General features: G+C 50.8%; 5 protein-coding genes across 5 annotated transcripts; 2 read left to right on the plus strand and 3 right to left on the minus strand.

Annotated features, from left to right (window-relative positions):
- Positions 1-230: 230 nt before the first annotated feature.
- Positions 231-1706, plus strand: KD926_003800 (putative C2H2 finger domain protein; the record flags this gene model as incomplete). The annotated part of the gene is made up of 3 exons (XM_053097700.1): positions 231-393; positions 467-846; positions 921-1706. 3 exons carry the CDS (start codon positions 231-233, stop codon positions 1704-1706), a joined length of 1329 nt encoding a protein of 442 aa, XP_052958251.1.
- An 868-nt stretch (positions 1707-2574) lies between these two features.
- Positions 2575-8684, minus strand: KD926_003801 (glutamate carboxypeptidase; the record flags this gene model as incomplete). Its single annotated transcript, XM_053097701.1, has 7 exons — positions 2575-2901; positions 3171-3214; positions 3552-4136; positions 4197-4563; positions 4618-5136; positions 6300-7687; positions 7766-8684. 7 exons carry the CDS (start codon positions 8682-8684, stop codon positions 2575-2577), a joined length of 4149 nt encoding a protein of 1382 aa, XP_052958252.1.
- Positions 8685-9096: 412 nt separating this feature from the next.
- On the minus strand, positions 9097-10723 carry KD926_003802 (RTC4 family protein; the record flags this gene model as incomplete). Its single annotated transcript, XM_053097702.1, has 2 exons — positions 9097-9379; positions 9444-10723. 2 exons carry the CDS (start codon positions 10721-10723, stop codon positions 9097-9099), a joined length of 1563 nt encoding a protein of 520 aa, XP_052958253.1.
- An 854-nt stretch (positions 10724-11577) lies between these two features.
- On the minus strand, positions 11578-18086 carry KD926_003803 (DUF726 domain protein; the record flags this gene model as incomplete). Its single annotated transcript, XM_053097703.1, has 8 exons — positions 11578-12921; positions 12987-15223; positions 15335-15504; positions 16397-17111; positions 17180-17482; positions 17546-17677; positions 17746-17794; positions 17856-18086. The coding sequence occupies 8 exons, from the start codon at positions 18084-18086 to the stop codon at positions 11578-11580; spliced, it is 5181 nt and encodes a 1726-aa protein (XP_052958254.1).
- Positions 18087-21854: 3768 nt separating this feature from the next.
- On the plus strand, positions 21855-22463 carry KD926_003804 (uncharacterized protein; the record flags this gene model as incomplete). Its single annotated transcript, XM_053097704.1, has 1 exon — positions 21855-22463. One exon carries the CDS (start codon positions 21855-21857, stop codon positions 22461-22463), a length of 609 nt encoding a protein of 202 aa, XP_052958255.1.
- Positions 22464-25088: the final 2625 nt, after the last annotated feature.

A 25088-nucleotide genomic window follows, 5' to 3' on the forward strand; every position in this document is an offset into this window, starting at 1 on the left:
TAGCTCTATAGACTATACTTGACGGCGGCGAATAGCCTGCCATGTCACGTGTATATGCTAATCTTCACGTGACGTTGCAGCCTCACTTCCGGGCCAATTTCATCATTTGCCGATGACTCGGGCGACGCGCTCGGCACACCGGACATCACCATCGCCAAACGACTTATCCCCTCTTTCAATCTTACTCAGACTGTTTAATACCTTCTATATTCGTCGCCAAACACCTCACAATGGGCAAGAAGAGACGCGGACCCACCTTGGAAGAGGTTTTAGCTCGTCCGTGGTGCTACTACTGCGAGCGCGATTTCGACGACCTTAAAATCCTCATATCCCATCAAAAAGCCAAGCATTTCAAATGTGAGAGATGTGGACGGAGGCTGAATACGGCAGGAGGTGAGCTTCTATCATCTATCGTCTCGCTTTCTGTGTTTTGTTTTTCGCTTTTGGCTCACGTCTGTCCCCACAGGATTGTCGGTGCATATGAGCCAAGTACATAAGGAACAGCTGTCGGCCGTTGACAATGCGCTTCCTAATCGATCTAGTCTTGATGTCGAGATCTTCGGTATGGAGGGTGTCCCGGACGACATCATCCAGACGCACAACCAACGGGTGATGACCCAGTTCCAGCAAGCGGAGGCGGAGCGGCAGGCCGTGACGGGAAACCCTCCTGCAGGAACCACCGGTGCTGGCGGCCAGCCCGCGAAGAGGCCGAAGCTCGAGAACGTGTCGGATCTGAAGAAGCGATTGGCCGAACACAAAGCCAAAAAGGCGGAGACTCGCACTGGAGGAAGCAGTGGCGAGGCGACCCCCGTGGGCGCGGGACAGACACAGAATATCGGTGGCTTTGTAAGTTCACAACAATTGGGCATGCGGCTCGATGGAGGGGAAGTGATGGTGGCTAACATAAACGTTTCTTATAGGGTCAGCCAGCTGCAAACGCGCCAGCCGCTCCAACCCAGCAGTACTCATATCCCCAGCCATACGGAGGTGCTGGCTCTCCTTACCAACAAACGGCAAGTCCAGTTTACCAAACATTCTCACCAGGCGGGCAACCGCAGATTCCTCCCAGTACGCAAACACAGTATACTCCTACAGGGTACTCGCCACAGTCGTTCCAGGCCACGCCGGGACAGCCTGCGTATGGAAACATACCGTCGCCCTTCCCGCCGCAACAACTCCCGCTTCCTCAGACCAACACGCCCCCACAGAATGCCGCTTTTGTGCAACGGCCTCCCAGCCTGCCGGCAGCCTCAAGCCTTCCCCAGCGACCCGTCGTTGGGGCGCCCCCGGTCAATGCCTTCCAGATGCAGCAGATGCACATGGGCCATGCGCCACTCACGCCTGGAGGTACGCCGCACGGTGTTTCCAATGGTGACAGACCTGCAGGAACCGGAGCGACGCCGATCTCATCATCGATCGATGACCTTATCTCGGGCGCGGCCAAAGAAGCGGATCAAGCGGTGGCCAACCACGCAGCACCCGCCAAGGAGGCGACCGAAGAGAAAACCAGCAAGAAGGACAAGTCCAAACAGGCCAAATTGGTATATTCTGACAATGAAACCAGTCCGGAGGAGAAGATGGCCAAGTTGTCAAGGTACGCATTCGTTCCTGACCAACGAGGGGAAACGGCACTTGGGGAGCTTCCTTCTTCTACAGTAGTGGGACCCATCCGAGATTCGGAAACGGTTGTCGACCCTACGGACTAGATGTCGAAAACATTATGAATGAATGGTGGGTGAAGAGGGGAGGGAATACAGTCGGTGCTTTTTTTGCTTTTGCTTCTCCAAACAACAGGGGGAAGAACTACTTATTGGTGCGACGAGGAAGACCCGCGCGGTCAGAAAAAGCCGGAAAATGGAAGGACTACAAACTCCAGCTAAGTTTGATTGCATATCAAATTCTCGCAAAACGTTTTGATAATCTCTCTGTCTCTTTTATCTTACTCCCTGGTCATGTGTTACCGCTTCCTGCCCTGATTTTCATGTCAGTAGTTGGCGAACACAGTGCAAGACACAATCCCAAACCAGAAGCCCACGACATGATAGCACCACACTACATGCTTCGATTTGGAAGAAAAAAAAAGATAAGAAATGGATTGCCCCCGCATCATCACCGAGAACAAGACTGCAGAAAGAAGGCATTGCACTGCGGAGAGAGTTGGTGAGTTTGGTCGTCACCTTACTAAAGGAAACTGATCTTCGAGGAAATCGCGTTCTCGTCTTGACGCCGAGAGGGGCTGGTTTAAATCTTTGTTATGTTTCTTCATTTTGATTCTGTCTACTGTAAGTGCTAGTCAAGGTAGGCCAGACAATCCATGATCTAGGGGCATTTATTCGTCTGAATGGGCAGATATGGTAGATATAATTTCCACAGGGACTTTGCATTGCATCTTTAATCTCATTCTACATCGCCACTGGCAGTAAAATAAAAGCAAAAACCATCCCTCAATATGATATAATACATCAGACCGACAGACAGACAACGTACCCATCCTGTAGGCACTGCCCTTCCTTGCCACTCCTCTCCTCTCCACATCCGCTCTCTATTATCCAACCAACGAATTGAACGAGATGATCAAGCCCTTTTCGTGCCCCCCTTCACCGCAGCCCCAAACACCAACAATCCATACGCAGCCACCAAACTCAATGCCGTGGGCACCACCTTCTGCGTCTTAATGGCGCGCGGCACCGAGCTCCCGCCCAGCACGATCGACGCCAGCAGACCGAGCTCTTCGCCGTAGGCCTGGCCACTGCGCAGCCGCGCGAACGAATACAGGTACAGGGCGCCGACGGAGACGCCGGCCGCGATGGAGGGGATGGAGCCGGTGCGCGCGAAGCCGATGATTCCGCCGAGCGAGGTGAGGAGGGAGAGGATGAGGGCGGAGTTTATGTGGAGGGTGGCCTAGGTAGGTGATTTGGTGTTAGTTTTGTTCTTTTTGTTGTTGAGATGTATGGGTTGGATTAGATTGATGGGGTAGGTTTATCTGGTAGGGTAGCTTGTGTTGGTGAGGCGGGGGGGAGGGGGCTACCATTTTGGTTATTTTTGTTTTGTGAGGGAATTGGTAGTAATTGAGTGTAGATTGGACTGGTTGGTAGATGGATAGGTAGATGAGAGAGAATTGGAGAGGAGAATAGCTGATGATATGGTCTGATCGAATGAAGCTAAGGTACATAAGCTAAGCTGATTAGATTAGAAATCCGCCGCTCGTCATCGCCTGTCAGATGATGTCAGGTGATTGCGGGTGTTTACTGGCGGGAGTATACCTTCCATCTACCTTCACACTGTCATACTTCCATCCATCTACTCCCTATTCTTGTATTCATCATCGTTCAGTCTATTCTCATAATTCATCTCTACCAGCTATTGTCAATACCTCATCATATTATCCTGTCATCAATCAACATGAACGCATACACGAGACGTCAATCACATGCAATCTCATCATCACCATGACCATCATTATACTGAACCAAAATAAAAAACAATTCTAAACTTTTCGCATCACTACGATGTCCCGAGACGATCCGCGCCAGCAAATCACTGTCGTCGACCAGTCTCGGTCTGAGGTCCTGTCTCAGTCTCCGTCGCGCCATATCCACCTCCACCGAGTGGCGCGTCCGGTTCCGATTCGTCCCCCTCGTCGTCCGCCGAATTATGGAATCCATCCGACTCGACGACCCAGAACATTGGGACCGCGCTGAGAGTTCCAAACACGCCCAGGATCCACCAGGGAATGATAATCGTTCCTCGCTTCACGCCGAAGGAGAACGCTGCGCCGACGACTGCGGGTCCCACGGCGCGACCGATAGCGCTGACGCTGGTGCCGACGCCGTTCAGAGTGCCCAGGACGCTGAGGCTGGAGGCGGAGTTGGTGAGTAGGATGGTGGTGCAGGGGAAGCCGAAGATCGAGGCCGAGAGCTTGCCGAGCATGAGGAGGAAGACGGTGACGTGACGGAGCGATTCAGGCACGAGGGCCGTGAACGGGGTTAAGAAGTACAGGACGGGGAAGATTAAGGCGACCACTTTCAGGCAGTTGAGGACGCCGTATCGCTTGGCAGCGGTGGGGAAAACGATGAACTGCACCAGCATGCCGATGATGCCGATGAGGGTATAGTAGATTCCGATCGTTTGGGAGTCTGACGGATTCAGTTAGTAGGGAGGTCGGGGGTTATGGATGATGGAAGAGGACGACGTACCCACGCCGAATCCGCCTAAGAATTTGAAAGGCAATCGCACGTCAGGGTTATCATGCAGACGCTGCACCGGGGTATGTAAGAACACGGGGAGGACGGAATCGAAGGCCATAGTGTGCATGGACATCAAGCCATATGCCAGCAGGACCAGCCGTGACTGCGGCGCAAAGATTTGCTTCCAGCTGGGTCGCTTGCCGGGGCCTTTCTGCCCCGACTGTCGTGATCGCCTGTCGCCCAGCAATGCGGTCGATTCGTCATCTTCAACAACCTGGTACCGGCGCTTCTCGGGTCGCGAGATGCACGACCGCGTCAACATCTCTCCTAGCACGAGCCCGCAGTCGCGACGGTCCTTTCTAGATGCCAATGTTTCCTGTCTACTATCAGTGGTGTTCATAGTTGAGCACATCCTCGAGAGAACCCTTACATGGAGGAATAGAAAGCCAATGATAATGCCCACGATGAACAGCGCTGCAGCCGCCAGATTGGGCAATACAAAAGGATACTTCTTCAAAAAGTCTGAGTCCCCAAAGAGCTCGGGATGTTTTTCTGCGGGACGGGCCAGCGCACCACCAAAGGCCGGACCAAAGATGCTTCCAATGGTCCACACCAGCGGCATGATACTGAAGGCTCGCGGCTGGAGTTCCTTCTCGGGCACCATCTCGGCTACCATGGTACGGATGATCCCCACGTTTCCGTTCATCAGACCCAGGAACGCGCGCGACACCACCAGCATCGCCAGTGTCTGCGACATTCCGAACATCACGGAAAAGACCATCGTGCAGGTCAACCCCAGCAGGATGATATACTTCCGACCGGCATAGTCAGACGCGGTACCCCAGGACACGGCCATCACGGCCTGACATATCGCCGTCACGGCCGAGGTGATACCAACCCACTTGGCGACCTCACTCTTAGGGACGCCGACATACTCGATCATCTCGGGCTAGATAGAACTTGGTGTCAGCATAACGATACCCGTAATACATCCCTCATAGGCCGAAACAGAAGTAGCCAAACCACACCAAACAGAAGGAAAGAGAGAGAAAAAAAAAAAGAGAATGCATACAAGATAAGGCAAAACGGACGTCAGGACGACTACAAACAGCGATCAACAAACTGGACCACCACTCCTTGAGCTGGATGATCGCGTCATCGGCGGTGGATCTCGCAAATTCAGAATCGAATCTGCTTGACCGGAGTCCAGGTCATGGCGACTTACCAGGCTCTGCGAAACGACATATTGCTGATCGCGGTCTGGTCAGCTTTGAACACTATCATTGTTCCTGGCAGTTGAAGCTTACAGAGAATCAGTAGCTGCCGAACCGGCAGCCTCGGCGTTTTCTCCAGCATCGGACTCGGCGGTTACTTCGGTAGGGAGTCAAAAATTCTTATACTCGGGTCTAACAAGTTTCAAGACCTGTACCAAAGTAAGGGGCTGGTAGGTCGGAAGAGGGCGAAATCACGAAAAGACTTTCGAATACTTGAAGCCCCAAACACCAAACCAAAACAAAGGTAGTTAAAGAAGGAGGAATGAAAAAAAGAGAAGAAAAAGAATAGAGGATTAGAATGAAAGGAATGGGCGAGTGACGCCGTGCATGGAGCTAACGAGGCCCGGCGAATCCACTAAGCGGGGAAAACCAGAGGCCTGCTTAGTGCTTTTTGTCCCCATGATCGTCCCCTTGAAGGTCACTACAGCTCTAACCCCGTATTACTTGGATAGAACTGTGAGTCAACCTAAAAGGCTTAATGCGCGCGAGTATCCGTCTCCGGCTCTTACTGGTTCCTCGGCATGGACAACGATCCTATCGGATTTGGAAAAGAAAGAAAGAAAACGCATCGTCATATTCATCATCTGCTTAGCTAAATCCGCCTATTTTGTGCGATCTATACATCTCAATTTCCTGGCCGGCGTCAAGCCTGCTGCAAGGGTTGCGGATCTCCTACGCTGGTCTTATTCAAAATCGGTTCTCTCGTCTCCGTCCTAATGCAGCAGCTTGGTAGCAGTTTCCAAGCGCTCGACAATGATCGTGCGCCATTTCTGATAAGTCGTTAGCATCTTTGCTAGGGGAAGAATTGCGACATTTTCACAAAGGACGAAGAACTCACCTGTGCATTGGACACATCGCCCGCGTCAAAGCTCTCCACCAACCCGGGGTACGTGGCACCCGCGTAGCCGGTCCAAATGCCGGGCGCGAACACGACGTGCTTGAACCAGCTGCGCCCGTCCAGACCGGGGGCGTACAAGAACTCTCGCTCGAGGAACTTGTACTTATCGTTGACCAGCCGGATCTGGAAATAGAGCTTCACCTTCTTCCACCAATGGTACCACGGGACGTCCTTGCCCAACTGCGAGGCCAGGTCCGCCGCGTACGCATCGAACCGCACGGCCACTTCCTGGAACTCGGCGATGGCCTTGTCCAAGGGGCCAAAGTCGAAGGAGGCGCCGTCAGACAGCTGCTTCGCGTCCGGCCGGATCTTGTCCAGGTACGCGGCGAGACCAAGGCCGTAGTCCGTGGCGTTCAGCGACAGCACGGGAGTCTCGACCAAGTTGGCCGTGATCAAGGCCAGGACCTTGGCGCAGGTCTCGTGGTAGAGCCAGTGCGGGTCGCCGAATCGGTCCATCCAGTCGAAGCTGTCGTAGTTGGAATGGTAGTGATACACGGCGTCTTTATCCCTATTAGTGAAGCCCAGATCAAGACTGGCGACTCCAGCAAAGTCCTGGAAAGCGGTGAAATCGCTACCACTTCCCATGGTCCCGATATATCCGTTCGCGACGGCTTTCCAGACATCGCGGACCGTCTGGCCGGCAACGGTCTGGTTGGGAGACTGCACAAGGCCCGTGGCCTCGTAGATGGCGTTGTTCAATAGCGGACTCGCCGCGGTTTTGAAGTTGGGGCCGGACGCGGCGCCATCGAGGTTGAGATATGCGATGTTGGCCTTGGAGAGCCACGGGAGCTGTTCCTCCACCCACTCGGTAGAGCCCAGGAGACCGTACTCCTCGCCATCCCAGCTGGCAAAGACAATCGTGCGGAGCGGCTTCCATCCGGCCCTGAGCGCCTCTCCGAAGCTGCGGATTACTTCGTTCAGGGCAGAGGACCCGCTGTTGGGGTCGGCTGCTCCACCGGCAATCCAGGCGTCTCGGTGGTTACCCACCACCACGACCTCATCCGGGATGGAACCCTTGATGACGCCAATCACGTTCCACAGCGGCGTAGTCGTGTACTCTTGCTCGTTATAGAGGTTGATGACAAGGTCATCCGGCGTAGGACCGATATTATACTTGACGCCCTTGTAGCCGAGTTTCCCACCTTGCCAATACTTATTGAAGTCCTCGGCCTTAGGACCATGGCCATTGAGAGCCTTCAAGAAGGGAAGAATCTCCTGGTACGACACAGGGATGGAGGGAATCGAGGGGATCGAATGACTGGGGTCTTTGCGCTCACTGCCCGGCTTTGAAGGGTAACCAGGCGTGGTAGGATCACCCGGAGCGATACCTAGAATGCAAAAGTTGCCATTCAATCAGCTTCATGCAACTCTAAGCCAAATGAGAACGTGATTAGAAATCAACTCACTCAGGAACTGAACACTTCCCCGCTGCACGGCACTCGGGTTCCGAGCAGGACCCTCCGGGTACGGCTTGTAGCCATTTTCCTCGGTGATGTCGCCATCCGACTGTGGATCATCGTACAGCACCACTCCGACCATGCCGTGCTCCTGCGCCGCCTTCACCTTCAACCCACGGAAGATACCGCCATACTTGGCGATCGCAATCTTGCCCGCCAGACTGACATTCGCATCAACCAGGTCCTGGAAATCCTTCACGGTGCCGAAATTGACGTAGACAAACGGCGCCGTCACATTACCGCTGGCCGAGTAGCCGTGGAACGTAGGCACGCGATCCGGCAGCCCGCTGGTGTGATCCTCCTCGAGCACGTCCTCCTCCAGGGACGCCTCATACTGGACCTCGGCTTTCTCGCCGTCGGCCTTCTGCTTGAGCAGGCGCAAGCCATGATCCACGGGGTAATTGAGGTAGATGTCGTAGGTCACGATGCTGGTGTCCGCGACGCCGAACTCCTGCCAGCGTTCCTGTGTCCAGAGCGCCTGGCTGAAGTTCTTGCCGGCAAGATGCGGCCCCGCGGTGTAGTAGCTGCTCCATTCGCGGGCCTTGGCGGCCGAGGGAGTTTCCTGGAGGATGGCCTGGAGTTCCTTGTAGCCGAGGCCGTTGCTTTGAGGCCAGGCGGCGTGCGGGAAGGGACGGGCCCAGGGGAGGTAGGACCAGATGGAGCCGTGCTCGCGGGGCAAAATGCCCGAGGGGATGAGGAAGAGGGTGAGCGAGCAGAGGAGGAGAAGACCCAATGCGAAGCTGCAGAGACGCCGGAGGGTGTGATGGGGATAGCGAGGACGTCGGGGAACGACGGTCACTGAGGTAAGGAGGGGAGTGGCCTCGGAGGGAGACATGGTTTTCTTCTCCCTCATTTCCGGAGCCAACATGATTTGATGATCAATGGATGGAGGAGATGGATGGATGAGGGAAGAGATAAGGGGACATTGTCTGGACCCGGGCGGGTTACTTATGGAAGCGGAGGTAGAGAGACGGTGCGGAGAGGATGTGATGCGCCTTATCTTATCCGCCCCACATGTGACATCGCGTGACTTGGCATGACTCCATACTTCTTCCTATTCTATACTCAGGATATTGATAATTATAGTCCTCCATCAAGAATCAGCAAACACAGAGGTATCTTGGCCGAACTTCACTTATATACACTGGTTCAAACAAACAGCATTAACAATGGAAAGACAACAGCAGCCGAAAATGTGCCCTGTAGAAAAAAAAAAAAAAAAAAAAAAAACAAACAAACACCGGTCGTTACATGATAGATTGTTGGTACACCTATTCCACCTATTCCGCCGTGACCATCGCGTTCTCTTCCGGTTCCTCTTCGGGGACCGAGACCTTGTCGTTTAGCGTAAAATTGAATTTCTCGCCGATGTCGATACTTTCGCGCAAGATCTGTCGCGCGGACTCGTCATTGACATCCATGTCTTCTTTGACGAGCTGGACAGCCAATTCGGGGACAAGCACGGCTTGAGTGTAGCCCACAACGCCGGCAGTCTTGACTATATGGTCACTCGCCGCTAGGCGACGAAGTTTGTGGGAGAATCGCGAGGTGAGCGCGTGGAGCCTAGAAAGGGATTGATTAGCTTCATGCAAGACAAGCGAGAGGATTAGCAATGACGGCAGCGTACATTTTATCGGCACCCCGGGTGCCATAATAGCCGCAAGAGATCCTCTCCAGACCGTCTCCAGCGAGTGTCAGTCGGAAATTCTGCGCCTTGCCAGACTTCATGGTGGTGTCTAAGATGTTCCTGAAGTAGGAAGGACTCTGGGAGGACAAGAGTGTGTCAATGTAGTCGAAATGACCGTTGATGCGGCCGTCGAATTTATCCCAGTCAATGCTGGGATACCCCTTCTCCTGCCACTCCGATTCGGCAGACTGCTGCTTGTGCGACTCGCAGAATCGCTTCTGATCGCGGATCCGTTGTCTTGGTTGGTTTTGAAACCGCATCAGGAGTTCTGGGTCCACGGCCTGCTTGCACATCGGGCAGAATGATCCTTCTTTGGATTCAACTTGTTCTAACTCATCCTTCACGGCGAGCATTTCATCGTCCAGGTCGAACTGTCGCATGAATGTCGAGGAAGCAGAGCTAAGGGGTGTGCTGAGAGGAGAGTCATCGTCGTCAAAGTCCAAAGTCGGTGGTTCACGAGCAGACGAAGTAGCGAAGGAAGAGCTCGATATCCCATCCGTAGGGAACGGTGGCACCTTGAACTCGGGTTGGGACCGAGTCTTGGAACTGGAATTAGGGCTATCGATATCGGCGCCAATCGGGACTTTAAATTCAGGTTTCGGTTTTTCTGTTTTCTTCGCCGATGTGGTCCCCGCCTTCTTGCCTGCCTTAGGTTTTGCCTTGCGAGCACTCGCAGGAGGCGTTTCCGACTTCGCAGAAGCCATACTCGAACGCGGCTCTCTGGCGCTGACATCGGAGGGGCGGTGACTCTTGGATGGGTATATGTTCGATTTACGTCTTTTGTTGGGTTGCGACGATCTCCATTCCAGAAACATGCCATCATCATCTTTATCCAGGGGAGCTGGGCCCGTTGCGGCCCTTTTGCGTCCTTTCTGCGGCGATTTCCCGGAACGAGGGGTTCCTAGCTCCTTTTCGCTTTTCGGCGAGCTCTTTGCCATCTTGTCCTCGAGCTTCTCCTCCGACGCGCGGGGTCTGATTTCATCTTCCGACTCGGTCTCCGCACCGAGCTTGGTGTCCTCGTCGCTGGAGCTGACGGGCTCATCGTCCGTGGCAGGTTCCGGTTTGGGAGGTTTTTCGTCCTTCTCAGCCTTCACAGTATCCGTCTCAACGTCCTTGTCTGGTCTTCTAAAATTCGACAAGAGACTATTCTGCGGTCCATTGTTCTTCGTCAAGCGGTTCGACGCATAGCTCGCATTGCGTTTCGGTCGGGTTTGGACCATCTTGTAGGGGTTATGGATTGATCGTGGAGACTCGGACACTCGAAGGGATCGACTCGATGGGACGGCGAGGGTCACGGAAGGTGAATAAAAGTTAGATTTGAATAGTTGCTGGATACTTTTCTTTGACGAATGATCACGTCAAGCCGGGTTGCGGCAAGCAGCTGCGGAGTCCGTCAACAAACCCCGGCCAGTGATTGCAGATGTTTCATCTGTCGGAAAGATACTGTAGTAGAGTCTGAATAAGTTATAGACATTCATCCATTGGCGACCGGTGTAGATAGCAGACAGGAGCACATGTAGGGGGCCGAAGGATGGAGGAGAGGAGAGAGAGAGAGGGACGCGTGAGGTGACACGCTATCGAGGCGTTTCTCCGCAGCTGCTAATCGAAAGTCTCCGCTCGCACGGGGACGCCTGGTCTGTACAACCTCCCTCACTACAGGTTTGTGTGCTTTTTTTATTATTATTTATTATTTTTTATTTAGAAAGAATCTCTATGAGGAATTGATGTGACTGTCATGAATTAAAGTTCTAACACAATGGTAGACTTTAGAACCAATATCTTCAGAATGTATATGCAGACGCCGCGTCGCTAGGACACCACTAAATGTCCACACAAATGCCAGAAGCAGGATAGAAAGAAAGATGAAGCAAACAATAATAACAGCATGTAGCAAACAGGAATGATATGCAAGAACAAAGATTATTATGCACAAAGGTCTACCCCCAACCAGTCGGTAATAAGAGAATTAAACAGATAGAAGATTCGTATCGTGATCCCGTCGTACTCGGTGAGCGAGTTGGTCCGCGAAGATCGTATAGCACCGGTCTAGCATATAGAGTCATAAAGCCCATCATCACTCGAAATACATGGAGATTTCACCCTCCTCTCCGTTGCCTATGTCGTGATCGGCCCAGGCGTTTTGCTCGAGAGCCATGGCACCGAGTGCGCTGGCGCCTACTCCCATCCCAGCTCCGACTCCGACTCCAACTGGCAACGTGTTTGAAGATCGGAGTTCGGGCCTTGCAGGTTGGGGCTCGTGGGGGTCATGGGAAGACTTCCCGAACGATGACTGCGAACGTTGTGGGGGTTCGTGGTAAGGGGTGTCGAATGTCATCTCGATTTCTTCTTCATGGTAGGGAGAATGATGCGTGTCCGAGGTACCCTTTTTGTCGACTGGGTCTGGAGGCAATGGAGAGACAGGTTGGCTTGTACCCGTACTTTTGGTGTCTTTGCCGGCTGACGGAGATGGTGCCGCTGAAGCAGCAGCAGAGGGACTCGAAGGGGAGTTCAAGTCTAACTTCATGGGTGGAAGCGTCGACTCAAGCTGTTTGACTTCAATGCTTTCCGAAGCAAGTTCAGCCTTGATCGCATCGATGTCAAATAGCACCGTCCCGGCTCCGTTACTGTCGCTCGACTCTCGAGGAGTGGCATTATTGCGGTCCACATCGTAGGTCTCCCATCCCTTCTTTTGCGCCAGTTTTCCTCGCTTGAAAAGTCCGAATCGCTTCTTCTCCGGCTTAGCTTCAGCCTCCCGCCGAGCTTCGTCGATCTCTCGGATCAATTCCCGCTGTCGCTCGTTGTGATTTTCAGGGTCAGGATCCTCAATCTCGGCAAATTCCTCGCCCAGGACTTCCCATCCAACTTCCTTCAATAGTCGAGGCATTGCTGCACGGTAATCCATGTGGCCATTCACCAATTTGGTGACGTCGAAGTTTTCCAGATTGGGAATCCCCTCGACGGGGGCGAGACCGGCCACACGCATAATACCGCCGCTCGTAGCACGGAAAAGATATCCTAGAATCCAGTCGTTGGAGGAATAGCCGTTGACGAAGCGGCCAGAGACGACACTTCGGGCTTTCAGATAATCATCTTTGCTGGCTACTATGGGCGATCCGAACATGTAGACGTTCTGAACAAGTCCATGCGCACCCTTGTCTGCAAGTTCTCTAAGGCAGGAGAAGATGACTCTCGCACCGAGAGAGAAGCCAAGTAAGGTAATTGGTCGCTTTCCGAGATTATGGTCCATCAGAGAGTCGGCAAGGATGAGACCTGCCGCGCTTGCGCGGACCAGCGAGACATTCCAGGGGTTGTCAATTAGGTATGACAGTTTCGTCAGGATCATAGGAAGCTGTAAAGATGCCATTAGAGCGACCAGAACTGTGTTTCCTAGGACTTGCTGCAGTCCTTGCGTCAAGGCCTAGTATTGTCGTACAGTGGTTAGTTACCAGGAAGAGCGAATCTCTAGACTAGGCGTTGACTCACCTCAGTAGCGAGAATGTTGATGGTTTCACCCATACTCCGAAGCATTTCAGGCTCCCAGAGGACCGAGTACAGATCACCCATGATGGGATCAACCGTACTGAATGGCAGCCGGACGTCATCGACTTTACCGGTCATCCAGCCTGCTACGGTGACAATCAGGTTCACCCTCTTGTTGTTGTGCAAAGGACGATACTCAAAGGTCTGAACTGCACCCGTGCGCCTCTTGGAAGCCCTCATTCCAATCGAGCTTCCGGTCAAGGTAGCGCTTGATGCGATCAATGCTGTGCCACCTGCACCTCCCAAGAAAGCTCCAGTACCGGAAATTCCCACGGTGGTAAATCCAGCGGCGAGACCGGCACCGATGACAGGAGCCAGCAGTCCAGCAGAAAGACCGATGACGAGTCCACCACCCACGGTGGCCAAGCCCATAGTGATGTACCGACGCTTCAAAGCCTTCTTACGTCGTGCCTCCATGTGCTCCGACTCGTCCCAGGTCTCCTTCTCTGCAGCCTCTTGCATTTCGAGGGCATCGATCACACGCTTTTCAAATCGTGCAATCTGAAGCCACGAAACCTCCATGGATTCGCCCACTCTTTCGAGTAGGGTCCGAGACCGCGCATCGTAAGCAGAATCGGAGATGAGGACTAGAAACAGATCGCATAGCACCGTCCAGCGGAGATCTATATCGATTTTCTCCGAAGTGGGTAATTGGGAAGGCGTACGAACCTCGGGCAGGTCTTCCCCTTCGTGGGTTTCATAGGGTGGAGGGGACGTGGAGGTGGAAGACCGGTCAATCTCCGTGGATAAACTGTTCCTGAAATTCTTTCTTACGCCGGGGGAGGCTAGGGAAGACGTAGATTTCCTGGAGATGTCTTGCTCGTCTGCCAAGGGATTGTGAACGCGGGCATTCTGCATGAGCGGCCGAACAAGATCAGCAGGCTGGACGCCGTGTTCTGCCAGTTGCTCGATCATGATCTGCTCTGCGGAATCGATATCCATGTGAAAATAGACCCTCGACATCATCGCTTGACCCCATTTTCGCATCGAGTCGATGCTTTTTTGCTTTGCCTTGCGGGTGCCTCTGGTGACCGGTATCTTCTCCATATCCGACGCAATCTGATGAATAGCAAGTCTGACCACGCCAACGTACGCGATTTTTTGGGTTTCATTAAGTAAGTCCTTGGTCGCCTGTAATTGACTTAAGGGATCACGCATCTCTTCCCCCTCCAAGCCAGCCGCTGTGGCACTGTTTTCTTTGAAAAGATAGCTCGTGTCTTCGTCCAAGCTCGTCACTGAGTGGGCATCCTCGTCAAGTTGCACACGAGTGTACCCCTTTCCAGCACCTCCTAGTCCTTGATAAACTGCTTCGTTACTCTCCGTTTTGGCGCCGCGCACGACAAGACGTCCATAATCGTCGTAAAAATCAAACTCATCTACAGCGGGCATCTCCTTCCACCCACCATCGTCTTCTTCCTCAGGCTCACTTTCGGATTCCTTGGCTTCATTGAGTCGCTGATGTGACCATTCCGAAGCTTTGAGACTTGCCCGTTTCTGACGCGTGGTCTCCGGTTGAGTCGAGAGAGCTGTATTTTGTGGAGTTGGATCCTTTGTGTATGGCGGTGGTGGCCCATCTTCATGGTCCGGGGAGATGCCGGAGATTTCATTCTTGTCGTTGGTCTTGGGTGGAGTCGGTTCAGCCTCCTGGGGGGTCTCTGTCTTCTGCGGAGTAGAAAATGCGGTAGAAGTTGCAGTAGGGGTTGCAATCGTAGGCTGCGTCTCCTCTTTTCCAGGCTCCAAATTCTCCGATACGTCGTTCTGGGGTACTGATTGCTGTTCTCGTTCCTCCTCTGGCTTGTCTGCAATCACTTGCTCTCCCGGTTTACTCGCTTTGTCGTCGTCTGTCGTGTCCGCAGCGGCCTCCTGAACATCGTGGAACTCCTGAGTGTCTTCGGAAGACTCAGTCGGCGACCGGGCAGGGTTGGCACGCGGTCGAATCGGCAAACCGAAGTCGTCTAGTTCCTCCACTTGTCCAGATCCCGCATCCTGACCAGTATGATCCGCGGACGGCTTATCGTCCGCTTTACTTCCAGCGGAGCCACCAGTGGGTTTCTGTTCCTTATCCCCCTCAGATGATGATGGCGCATCCGTGGACTCTACCGGACGAGGAGTCTCCGAGGCATGCGAAACGGCGTGAGAATCGCCGACAGAGGAGTCGACGGGGTGGTCAACGGCGGCACCTGGAACCGAGCTCATCCTTCATGGAAGGTGCAACCGTCGAAAACGGGTCCTATCGTTTCGGGAGATGTGTTTTCCTTTGCTCGATCGGAATGCCGACTGGTACCGATTACCTCCTGGCCAAGTTCCTGCGTGGACTACGCAAGGAAGCACCCATCCGCGCAAGGAAGCAGGATTCGGGTCAGCTGGGGAGAGTATAGGCAAGTGCTGAGGGATTCCGCCACCCGTGCGGAGTTGTGGCACGATGGAAGCTCGGTTGCCACCACCACGAGGATCGGTATCGCTTTCGGATTAAATTATAACGCAGAGTATAGTAGACGATTTCGATGGAGGCTGGCAGTCGAAAAAGAGGAGGGAGGGGAATCGGAGAGGCAATGGGGGCGTAACGGTCGGTCGAGAGGTGGGAGAGTGGAAGACGTTGAGGGAGCGCAGGAGCGGCGGCCGATCGAAGGAGGAAAGGGGAAAAGAGCTGGCCGAAGGAATTCCTCAACGTCGCGCACCACCACAGCTTATTCGCCGAAAATGATTCCGGAGGGGAGAGAGCGAAAGAGAGGCCTGCGATCGGGCAGTTGATGGTTCAGCGACAGCACCGAAAACGGCCCCGGTCACGTTTCTGGTTGCCTACAGGTGGATTTGCCGATATGAGCATTCCTTTTTGCTGGGTACAGCAGTAGTAGGTGTACAGGGTATGACAGATCCCCACTGAAATCGACAGAGGACAAAGAGCTTCCCCTCAGTTGGTATCAAGAATATCAATAGCCTTGAATTGCGCATTCTTGACGTGATCTTTTTGTACCCCCAAAGTCCATACACTCTGGGGCTGCGATGCTTATCTAATCTCCCCGGATCTCCTCCTTCTCCTTCTGAATAGCTTCATCTCTCCCTCATCACTCAACGCTCAGGATCATCCGTTGGACAGCATCTATCCGACTCCAACTGGCGCTGATACGTCATACTAATATCCAGAGTAGCAGCCGACGGCTTGGCTGCTAATTCCCGGGACAGATCAGTGTGCACAGGCCGCAAGCACTGACAGTTCTTTGTGTACAACTTCCGGGGATTTCTTTATGACATGTAGCATGGCTGTTCCCGATCAGGGGTACTGTGTTGTACATGTAAAACAAAGACATACGCATCAACTGTCTTTAATCCCCAAAAAAGCGGTACCAATTTACCACAGCTTAGCAGCCCCAACATCCTGCCCCTGACCTCTCTGAATGATTCTTTCCCGACTCTCCAGAAGATGTTTAGCAACTTCATCCCAACCAATCTCGACCCCTCTCTCTGCATCCACTCTCTCCAGGATCTTCACCGGCCGTAACCGTCCCCCTTCCTTCCTCACCTGCCCATCCACAATCACCATCTCGATATCACGCACCCCGGCATGCAGGAGAATCGCACCTACGGGATTCTCGTCGGCGGCACAGATCATGCCGGGACTCGTCGCGTCGAAGACCACAACATCGGCCCTCTTCCCCTCGGCAAGACTACCGATCTGATCTGCCATGCTCACAGCCCTGGCGCCCTGGATCGTACCCAGATTAAAGGTTTCTTCGACGGTGATGTCGACGCGCGGCGGCTCGCTAGCCCTCAAGGTGGTCTGGTTATGGGCTGCGCGCGCGTGCTGCAAGGCGAGGCGCATCTGGGTGAGCATGTCAGCCGAGTTGTTAGAGTGGCAGTCGATGCCGAGCGAAGTGTGGGATTTAAGAGTGGGGTGGAATGCGACGGGATGGCCGTGGCCCATCTGGAGCTCTGTTTCGGGGGTCGCGGAGACAAAGATATCGTTCTTCACGAGGCTGTGGGCGTCGGCGTCGGATAAGTCGTTGGTGTGAGACAAAACGATGCTAGGGCTGAGGAGATTGTGCTCGGAGAGGAGCTGTACGGTGCTGACTGGATGAAATGTCAGCATTTGCATCTATAGAGAGGGCAAGAAGGGTGAGTAGATGGGAGCTACGTACTCGCGTCAAACCGCGGAACGTAATGCGAAGTCAAGAGCTTTACATTCAGCTCCTTGGCCTTCTTCCACAGACCGAGGACGATATCGGAGTGGTATATGAAATCAAGAGCAACGCCTATATTCACCCGGCCGTTGCCAAACGGCTCGTTTTTGAGGAGACGCTCAAGGGTTGCCAACCACCAGGATGGAGGAAATTCCTCCTCGTACTCTAGGGTCGACGACCAGCTCTTGATCAGTGGGATCGGGGTGTAGCAGAGGAACGTGCGAATGCCGGAGGACACGGAGCTCCGAATTGCCTCGTCCACTAGGTCCATGGGTTAGTATACGTGAGGTATGCACATGTGTTGACTACTTGAACACTCCATACCATGCTCCGGAGAATAGGACATGTGCGCATGATCAACGACGGTGGTCACGCCGGCGTCGATACTCTGTAGACAGCCCCCAAGTTGTCCCCAGAAGACATCCTCGGGCTCGTAGTTGAAGGGCTGCATATTTCCTGGACATACGTCAGTCGCACCGGACGAAAGAAAGAAGCACTGGCGCTGAAAGTGTCTGAATCCATACCGGTAGGATAGTACTGCATCAAAGTATGATCACAATGACGCCCTTTCAGCTGTGGCACGCAGTTAGCAAAACTAGAGCGCTGATTCACTCCATCGCTCCCTGACTCTTACCTGCGTCTGCCACACATGATGATGAGTATCCACAAACCCAGGGGATATGATCTTCCTGGTACAATCGACCTCCTTACCACCGGCTGGCAACTGTAGACCTTCGCCGATCTTCTTGATCGTGTTTCCCTCGATTAAGAGATCATGCCCGAGCAGTGGCTTGACGTGGGTTCCTTCGTGGACTAGAACCGTTCCATTGCGAAGTAGGATTTGCTGAGAGCGAGAAACAGGCATTGTGGTGAATTGCTAGCCCTTTGATCCTAGAACTATGGATTTGCGGGATGACCGAAGATGGAGAGAGTCAAACATGATGTTTGTGATAGGGAGTTGTAGGGTTATAAGTACTGTACATATGTCACTATCCCCTCGTCCGTCCGGGAAGCACAATTAGCGTATTTTACTAGCGTATACATGGCAACGCGTCCTAATTGGCTAATCATGGTAATGCTTCAGTAATCAGAAGCAGTGTAATTAATTAAGCCTAATTCGAATTAGCTATTTTCTATGGAATTCATCCCAACATTGCCCTTTTACACATAGAGCCACACTACCACATTCAAAGCAGCCAGATCTTGATCGATTAGCCTGTTTACCCCTTTTTCCTTTTAGTCTCTTATGCTGACACCAGATACAAGCCTTTTGCTTATCGAATTGAATTCGCTGGTGATTTATACCAGGTCCTGGTATTGGTATTGGTGAAGGTACAAAAGTAAAGAGTTCCTTATAGAGCTTCTTCTGAAAATTTAGTTGACTAGGAAGCTCACTAGTCCCCTGCTACTTCTTATAGAGATATTAGATACGGTAAGCATTAACAATCGCAGCATCAAAAAAGAAATAAAGAAGTGGGAACCAATTACGTTTACTCTTCCGATGAATCTTATAAGAAGCCCTATATTGATTTGCAATATCTATCCCACCCATATAGTGATTGTAGTCATCAATTGCAGTAGAAATCTCTAGCTTCTTTATTATATCATTATCAAAAGGGGCGCGCGCAATAGAGATATTTGTAGAGATTATTGATAGCTGTTTCCGCTCAGTAATAGTATATATCTCTAGCGAATGGATAGTAGATAGTAGAAATACTATATTATTATCCTATTAAGCGAGACAGAGGACTCCCTGAGCTTCAGACGCATATAAGGTACCCCATGGGATAGACTTAATATGGTCCCTTAGCTCAACAAGTTGAGAGGGTATCCCACTCCTAGGTCGTGTAGTACCACAGGCTCCACAGTGTAGATCTCGTAGTTCTTTGAAAAGGGGGACTGTCGCAAAATAATTGTCCATATAAACTGTATAAGGCGCTGAATTGGCAGACGAATTCAGACGAATTGGCAGACGAATTGGCAGACGAATTGGAAGACAGATTGACAGGTAGATTGACAGGTAGATTAGTTAGCCCAGGAAGCTTCTTAATCATATCTAGTACCATCGATGCGGTAGGGCTAAGGCCAGGATATCTGAATAGCTCCATGATTCCCTATAGACGGCTACTCCATGTAAAGGTCCAGATATAGCTATATTCTGCAAAGACAAAGATCTTATATCCTTGCTCAATTGGTTTATTTGGCATCTTGACGGTATGCTTTGTACGCCCAAAGCAGCAAATCATAGTCTTATCGATAGAGATATTTAAACCTAGCCGGTAGTGCTTTTGAGCTGCCTTATTAAAGGATGAGACTAAAGGCTCTAGTTTATACTACCACTGCTTAATATCCTTTTGCTCTTTGTCTGGCCGAAATATATGAAGATAGTGCTTAATCTGCTTAAAACGTTTTAGGGTCATATAAAGCCGAAAAACATGCAAAGGCCCCTCTTTTTCATTCTGCTTCCAATAGTAATCAATACGTGGCTCTAGATGAACCCTTATATAGATAAGGATACCAAAGAAGACCTTAATCTCTGCGGTAGTAGTGTCCTTCCACATACGGCTAGTAGTAAAATCTTTCGCTAGGTTTCGCTGCGCGTATTGGTTAGTAGACTGGCTGATAAATTCAAAGATCTCTTCGCTGATAAAGAGGGTAAATATCGCGTATAGGCTCTCTAGGTCTAAGCCACTGGGTAGCTGTAACCGTAGAGGTTCGGAGATAGGGGTCAAGTGCTGAAGTTGCTGAAAGAGTTCTTCTTTGGTAGGTAATTTAGCGATAATTTTATCAAGTTTACGCTTATGTGTAGCTGTAATAGATTTCTTTTTAATTATAGCGAATTGTATAGCAGATTGTATAGCGAATTGTATAGCAGATTGTATAGCAGATTGTATAGCAGATTGTATAGTAGATTATATAGTAGATTGGTTAAGGGATTTCTTATATGGTGAGAGAGATATGAAAACGCGTATAAAAAAATACGCGTTAAGAACCTAGTAAATAGTGGATTCATTACATCCAATAATATGTCGTAGATTTTAGTCCGCTAATCAATTGGTTAATATAATACACTAATTGAAATGCGTTAATTGTGCTTCCCGGACGGACGAGGGGATAGACTCTCAATTATACGTGTGTAGGGCGCATTAGGAGAATTGAGCCATATGAAAACGGCATCTCCATAGTGCATGACTAGTATACCATTTCCAGGAAACCCACTTGAGCCATTTAACCTGCTCAATAGGAGCGTACAGCGACGTTGTAGAGGTAACAGTTCCTGGTAGACATTACATAACACGTTGTTAATGTAATGTACCCGATTCTAGGGCAAAATTAGCAATTACGGAGTATGTCTCTGATACGGATTTGAATCCACGCTTACCACTACCGCCCGTGGAGTTCAAACGATAGGAACTTGCATTCATCCGTTCTGTACAAACTTGACCTTTTTGGGTGTTGCATTGCCTGGGTATTGGAATTGTTTCCAAATAGAACTACGTGACATACTACAGGATACTTCATATACGTTACAGTCCATTTAAATGTAGCTTCTGAGGCATTATCAACATAGGTCTATTGGATAATTCGCAGACTACGGCCGATTCGTACGACTACATCACTGGTTTAATGACGACCCATAATATCTCGAAGTACGCCGGAACATATCGAAGTGGAAACGCCTAATCTACTGAGCAAACCCCTCTTTCATAGCGTAGTATAGGTTACCATGGTGGACCGCGTTCCCTTTTATATGGAGATATCTGCTTGCTATAAGCTCCAGGTCCCGGCTTCATACTCTCTCCATTGGTCACAGAAGGATTCATGGACAGGGGGAAGATTTTTATTAGCGCAAGACACATTAGGACTGATCCCAAGTACAATTGCCAGTATCCACAATTCCACCTCAATATCTCGACTCACGTAGTCCATAGCGGACATAGGGTTACATTATGAGAATTGGCTTAGCATGCTCAAAGCACATGAGCCGGGTATAAGTTCTCGCAAAAAAGCCAGTATGTTCCGTCGTTTTCCCATCTCTCGGTCTTCTTCAAAATTTACCTTTCCATATTCAAAGTTTTCTGCCATGAAACCTCAATTTCTTCTTCTTCCTCTAGTTTCACTCAGCTATCTCGGCGTGGCAGCTCCTTCTATTGAGCCTGTTTCTATGAAAATGTCATCCAAAGATCTGAGCTTTAGCGAGCATGTTTCCTCAACTCTCTCAACTCCAAATGAGGCACACGATTCGATTGTTCACTTAGAGAACCGTAATATATGCGGCCGGCTAAGTGGCACCCTGATCAGAGTTATATCAGACACCACTGCACAGTATGTATCAGATATTTACTCTCTTACTGTCGGTTGACTTGGTCATTGCCCTAAGCAGATATCCTATCGATTCAACTGAATGTAGGTATATGCTCGGTAGGTAAAAGTGAAGTGTCATTTCTAAACTACAATCTGCCTAGCTATTTATAGTTCCACTTGTTTACACCTATGCATTCCTGATCCCTTGGTATGCCATTTGGAATGGTAGGCCAAGTCTAGGCCAAGCAAGGTGCTGTGCGGTATGTGGATTAGGCCAAGATACTCCACCTCTCTGGTCTGGTTGATAACATCGTTCCAACACTTACCGATGGCTAAGACTGTCATGTATAGGCTAGCACTGTTGAACCTTGGCGCCAAATTTGCCAGTGATGTATGCGAACGCTATCATGACAATGACTGTGTTTGGTGGATCAAAGAGATCCAGTGGGTTGTGAATGGCATTTTTGCAATTGCAGTAACAAGAGGAAGGGTCGAGGGGTCTAGTGGTGTCTCCACAGATCAGGAGCGGACATCCATTGATGCCAGAAGCCTGACCAACATGACATACACGGAAATGATCCAGCAATCGATAAGGGATATGGGATCCGACTACGATACTGTGGAAGAGGTTGACATTGTTTCCTTGACACATCATAAACGAAGCAGTGACGAGCCGGATCTTATGCACCGTACCATTGTGCGGGGCCTCAAGAGGGAGAATACTACCCACGACGTTGCTTTCAATCACTACAGCAATGGCGGGACAGTACTGCATCTTGGGGGTCCTAACCAAGCCCTTGCGGCTAATCCTTCTGACATGAGTAAGCGCGCTGGGTTCAGTCAAGCAGGGTTCAAAGTCTCCTTTACCACACGCCAGCCTGCTGCTCTGAACAAAGCCCAGAAGAATGATATGGCTCATGCTATTGCTGTCGACTAGTCACAGCGCGTCTTCACAATGTCGGAGTATATTGGCCTTGTGAAGGACAAATACAAGGCTGACTTCTACTATCGCATTATCCCCGAGGTCAAGGGATTCGGTCTGAACTACGAGAGTGTGGATGTTTGTGGTGGTCTGGCAAGCCTACTCTAATCCTTCTTTCTCCATTGCGTTTCTTAGCATTCTTTTTTCTTCCCCTGACCCTTCTTTCCTTCCCTCTTTTTCTCCTTCTTTTATTCCTTCTTTCCTTCTTCTTCTATCTTTTGGGAGGGCTCTCCAGTGTGTTGTATGTAAACAGGGTGTGAACTTGCAGATCGTTCGCTCTGACAATTCGTTCATGGAATAGTACCTAATTTGCCCGGTCATTTCCTTGTTGCAGTCTTTCCACTATACTTAAAAGGACTATTCCCTGGTAGTCAAGGGCTTCAATGCGTCATATTCTGTCACATTACTGAAATCCATTGCGGCGGAAGTACGTCACAGGCGACAAGATTCTGTGAATAGCTATGACCAGACCTAAACAGCTGCCCCGTAAACTGAGTTCTCAATACTTCCTGACGTATTGCGCTTGTTCACAACCGAGTTAACTTTGCCGATGCTATGACAATGCATAAAGTGAGCTCCCTACCTAGTCCCATCGGGCCAGCGGCGTGTGGGGCCGCTACCGCTCCGATCATCATAGGGTACCTGGGCCCGGTGAGACATGGCCGCATTAGCGCATAAAACCATTTTTCGGGGCCCGTGGGAAGTCCCTAGGGCTAACATGAGTGGGCCACAGAAATTGTTAAATATGATGTGCTCCCCTAGGCCCCGAAGAATTGTTCATTCGTGGTCCGTCCGGGTCAACAACAACAACATGTGTGCAACCAAACCAACGCAGGAGGCCCCTTCAACCCCGACTCGGCAAGATCCTCCCTCGAGGCCCTTCATGTGGCGTCTGGTCCATCTTTCTCGCCGGGTATTTACCATGTATGTGCTGTACTGATCGGCTCGTTATGACCAGGGAAATCTAACAACATCAACACATAGATGGGGTATATGTACCATAACACTGCCACTGACGTTTTATCTTTTCTGTTGCTACTATCAAGGCCTTGATATAGCAGTATGTCGGGAGAGGCACCGTGATCTGGGCATTCTTCTGGGTGGTGGTTTCATCGTTCTGTTTCTAGTACAGTCTTTTTTGCGGGCCTATGCTGAGACCCTTACTCGTTAAACCAAATTAGCTTCCATGACTTCTTCTGTTTTTCATGTATGGATTGCCGGTTTGCCTTCTGATGCAGTAAAGAAAAGAGCTCAAAAATCATCGTTTAGGTAATTCTTTCAGACACGTAGTCCGAGCTTCCAGCATGTCAATGCGATTTAGGAGGACAATTTACGGAATCCCTTTCGATGGATCTTCGTACATAATCCCTTGATACTATCGAGGCTTTTAGTTGTGTGAAGTGTATGGCTAAGAAAATGCCTCAGGGGAAAAGGTCTTTACGTATACGAGACTTAGGTTAAGGCCTAGGCAATGTTCATGAGCACACACAGAGTCTCAGATGTCTCTGTTAATTTAAATCGGGTCAACTTGAGTAATCGAACTATCTCAACTAGCTCCTCCACACCAAAGTATGTAATCTAACAATCACTGGCATCCCCACTAATTTCCAGGGTTCATGAGCTCGACCTATCTATGGATCCTTATTAGCAGCTTCTCCGGTGACGCTCGGCGATGTAACGGGAGTTATAGGTTTTTCCTTTCGACGCAACCAATGAAGATGCGATACAAGCTTCCTACTAATTCCATGTCTGGGCAAGTATCGGCTTGAGAACGAGAGAGCAGTATCGCTATACCGATGCTCCAGTATTACACATTACAGAAATGGGTTGGACAGTCGTGACAGAGCTAAACTATATCTTGTTCCGGGTTTGTAAGGGATGGGATGACAGCTCAATTTTCAGACTAACATTGGTACTATAGCAGGAGAGAACGTGACTGTCGGGCATCTTTGAAGCCTGTAATAGCATTTGGTAAGCAGCGTATTAAGTTGGGGGTATGGACTGGCTATAGTGCGTACGAAGGCACAGGGATGGAATGATGGTTTGGCTATATTGGTACTAATGACACCATTAAATGATATGATAAGGATGAGCTACCCCTGCGACCCAAAAAAAGGGAACTCTTGGCTCCATATTGTGACGAACGGCTACGCTGGCGATAAGAAATCGCGAAAATGTAGGATATGCATTCAACGAAGAAACTAAGCTACGTTGTGAAGCTAGTCCCGATCGGGTAGTTAGGTCATAGGGTATCGCGAAGGAACGTCTTCGGAGGCTGGTCACAGTCCGTGACAGACAGCCGATGAAGTTGCTCGCCGGATACCAGGTCGGATTATCATCTGCGTTACTCCATTTGGCCTGATACTGCAGCTTTTTGTAGTAAAGTCGGCTTGTCACGATCTTGTCAACTTCCTATTCATTTTTACTGTGTATCTCTACCGGTTCTGTCGCTGGGGGTCGCTGGCCCGGCGATAGGTCGTCTGCAGCTAATTGAAGGCGATCCAGTGCAAAGTTATCATAGATCCTCATCTCCGGAAGGAGATCTAGCTTAAATGCGTGTCCTTTCTGTGCTGTAATCTT

Source organism: Aspergillus affinis (genome assembly GCF_023601865.1).
Source record: "Aspergillus affinis strain CMG 70 chromosome Unknown NODE_19_length_383810_cov_86_361570, whole genome shotgun sequence".
NCBI lineage: Eukaryota > Fungi > Ascomycota > Eurotiomycetes > Eurotiales > Aspergillaceae > Aspergillus > Aspergillus affinis.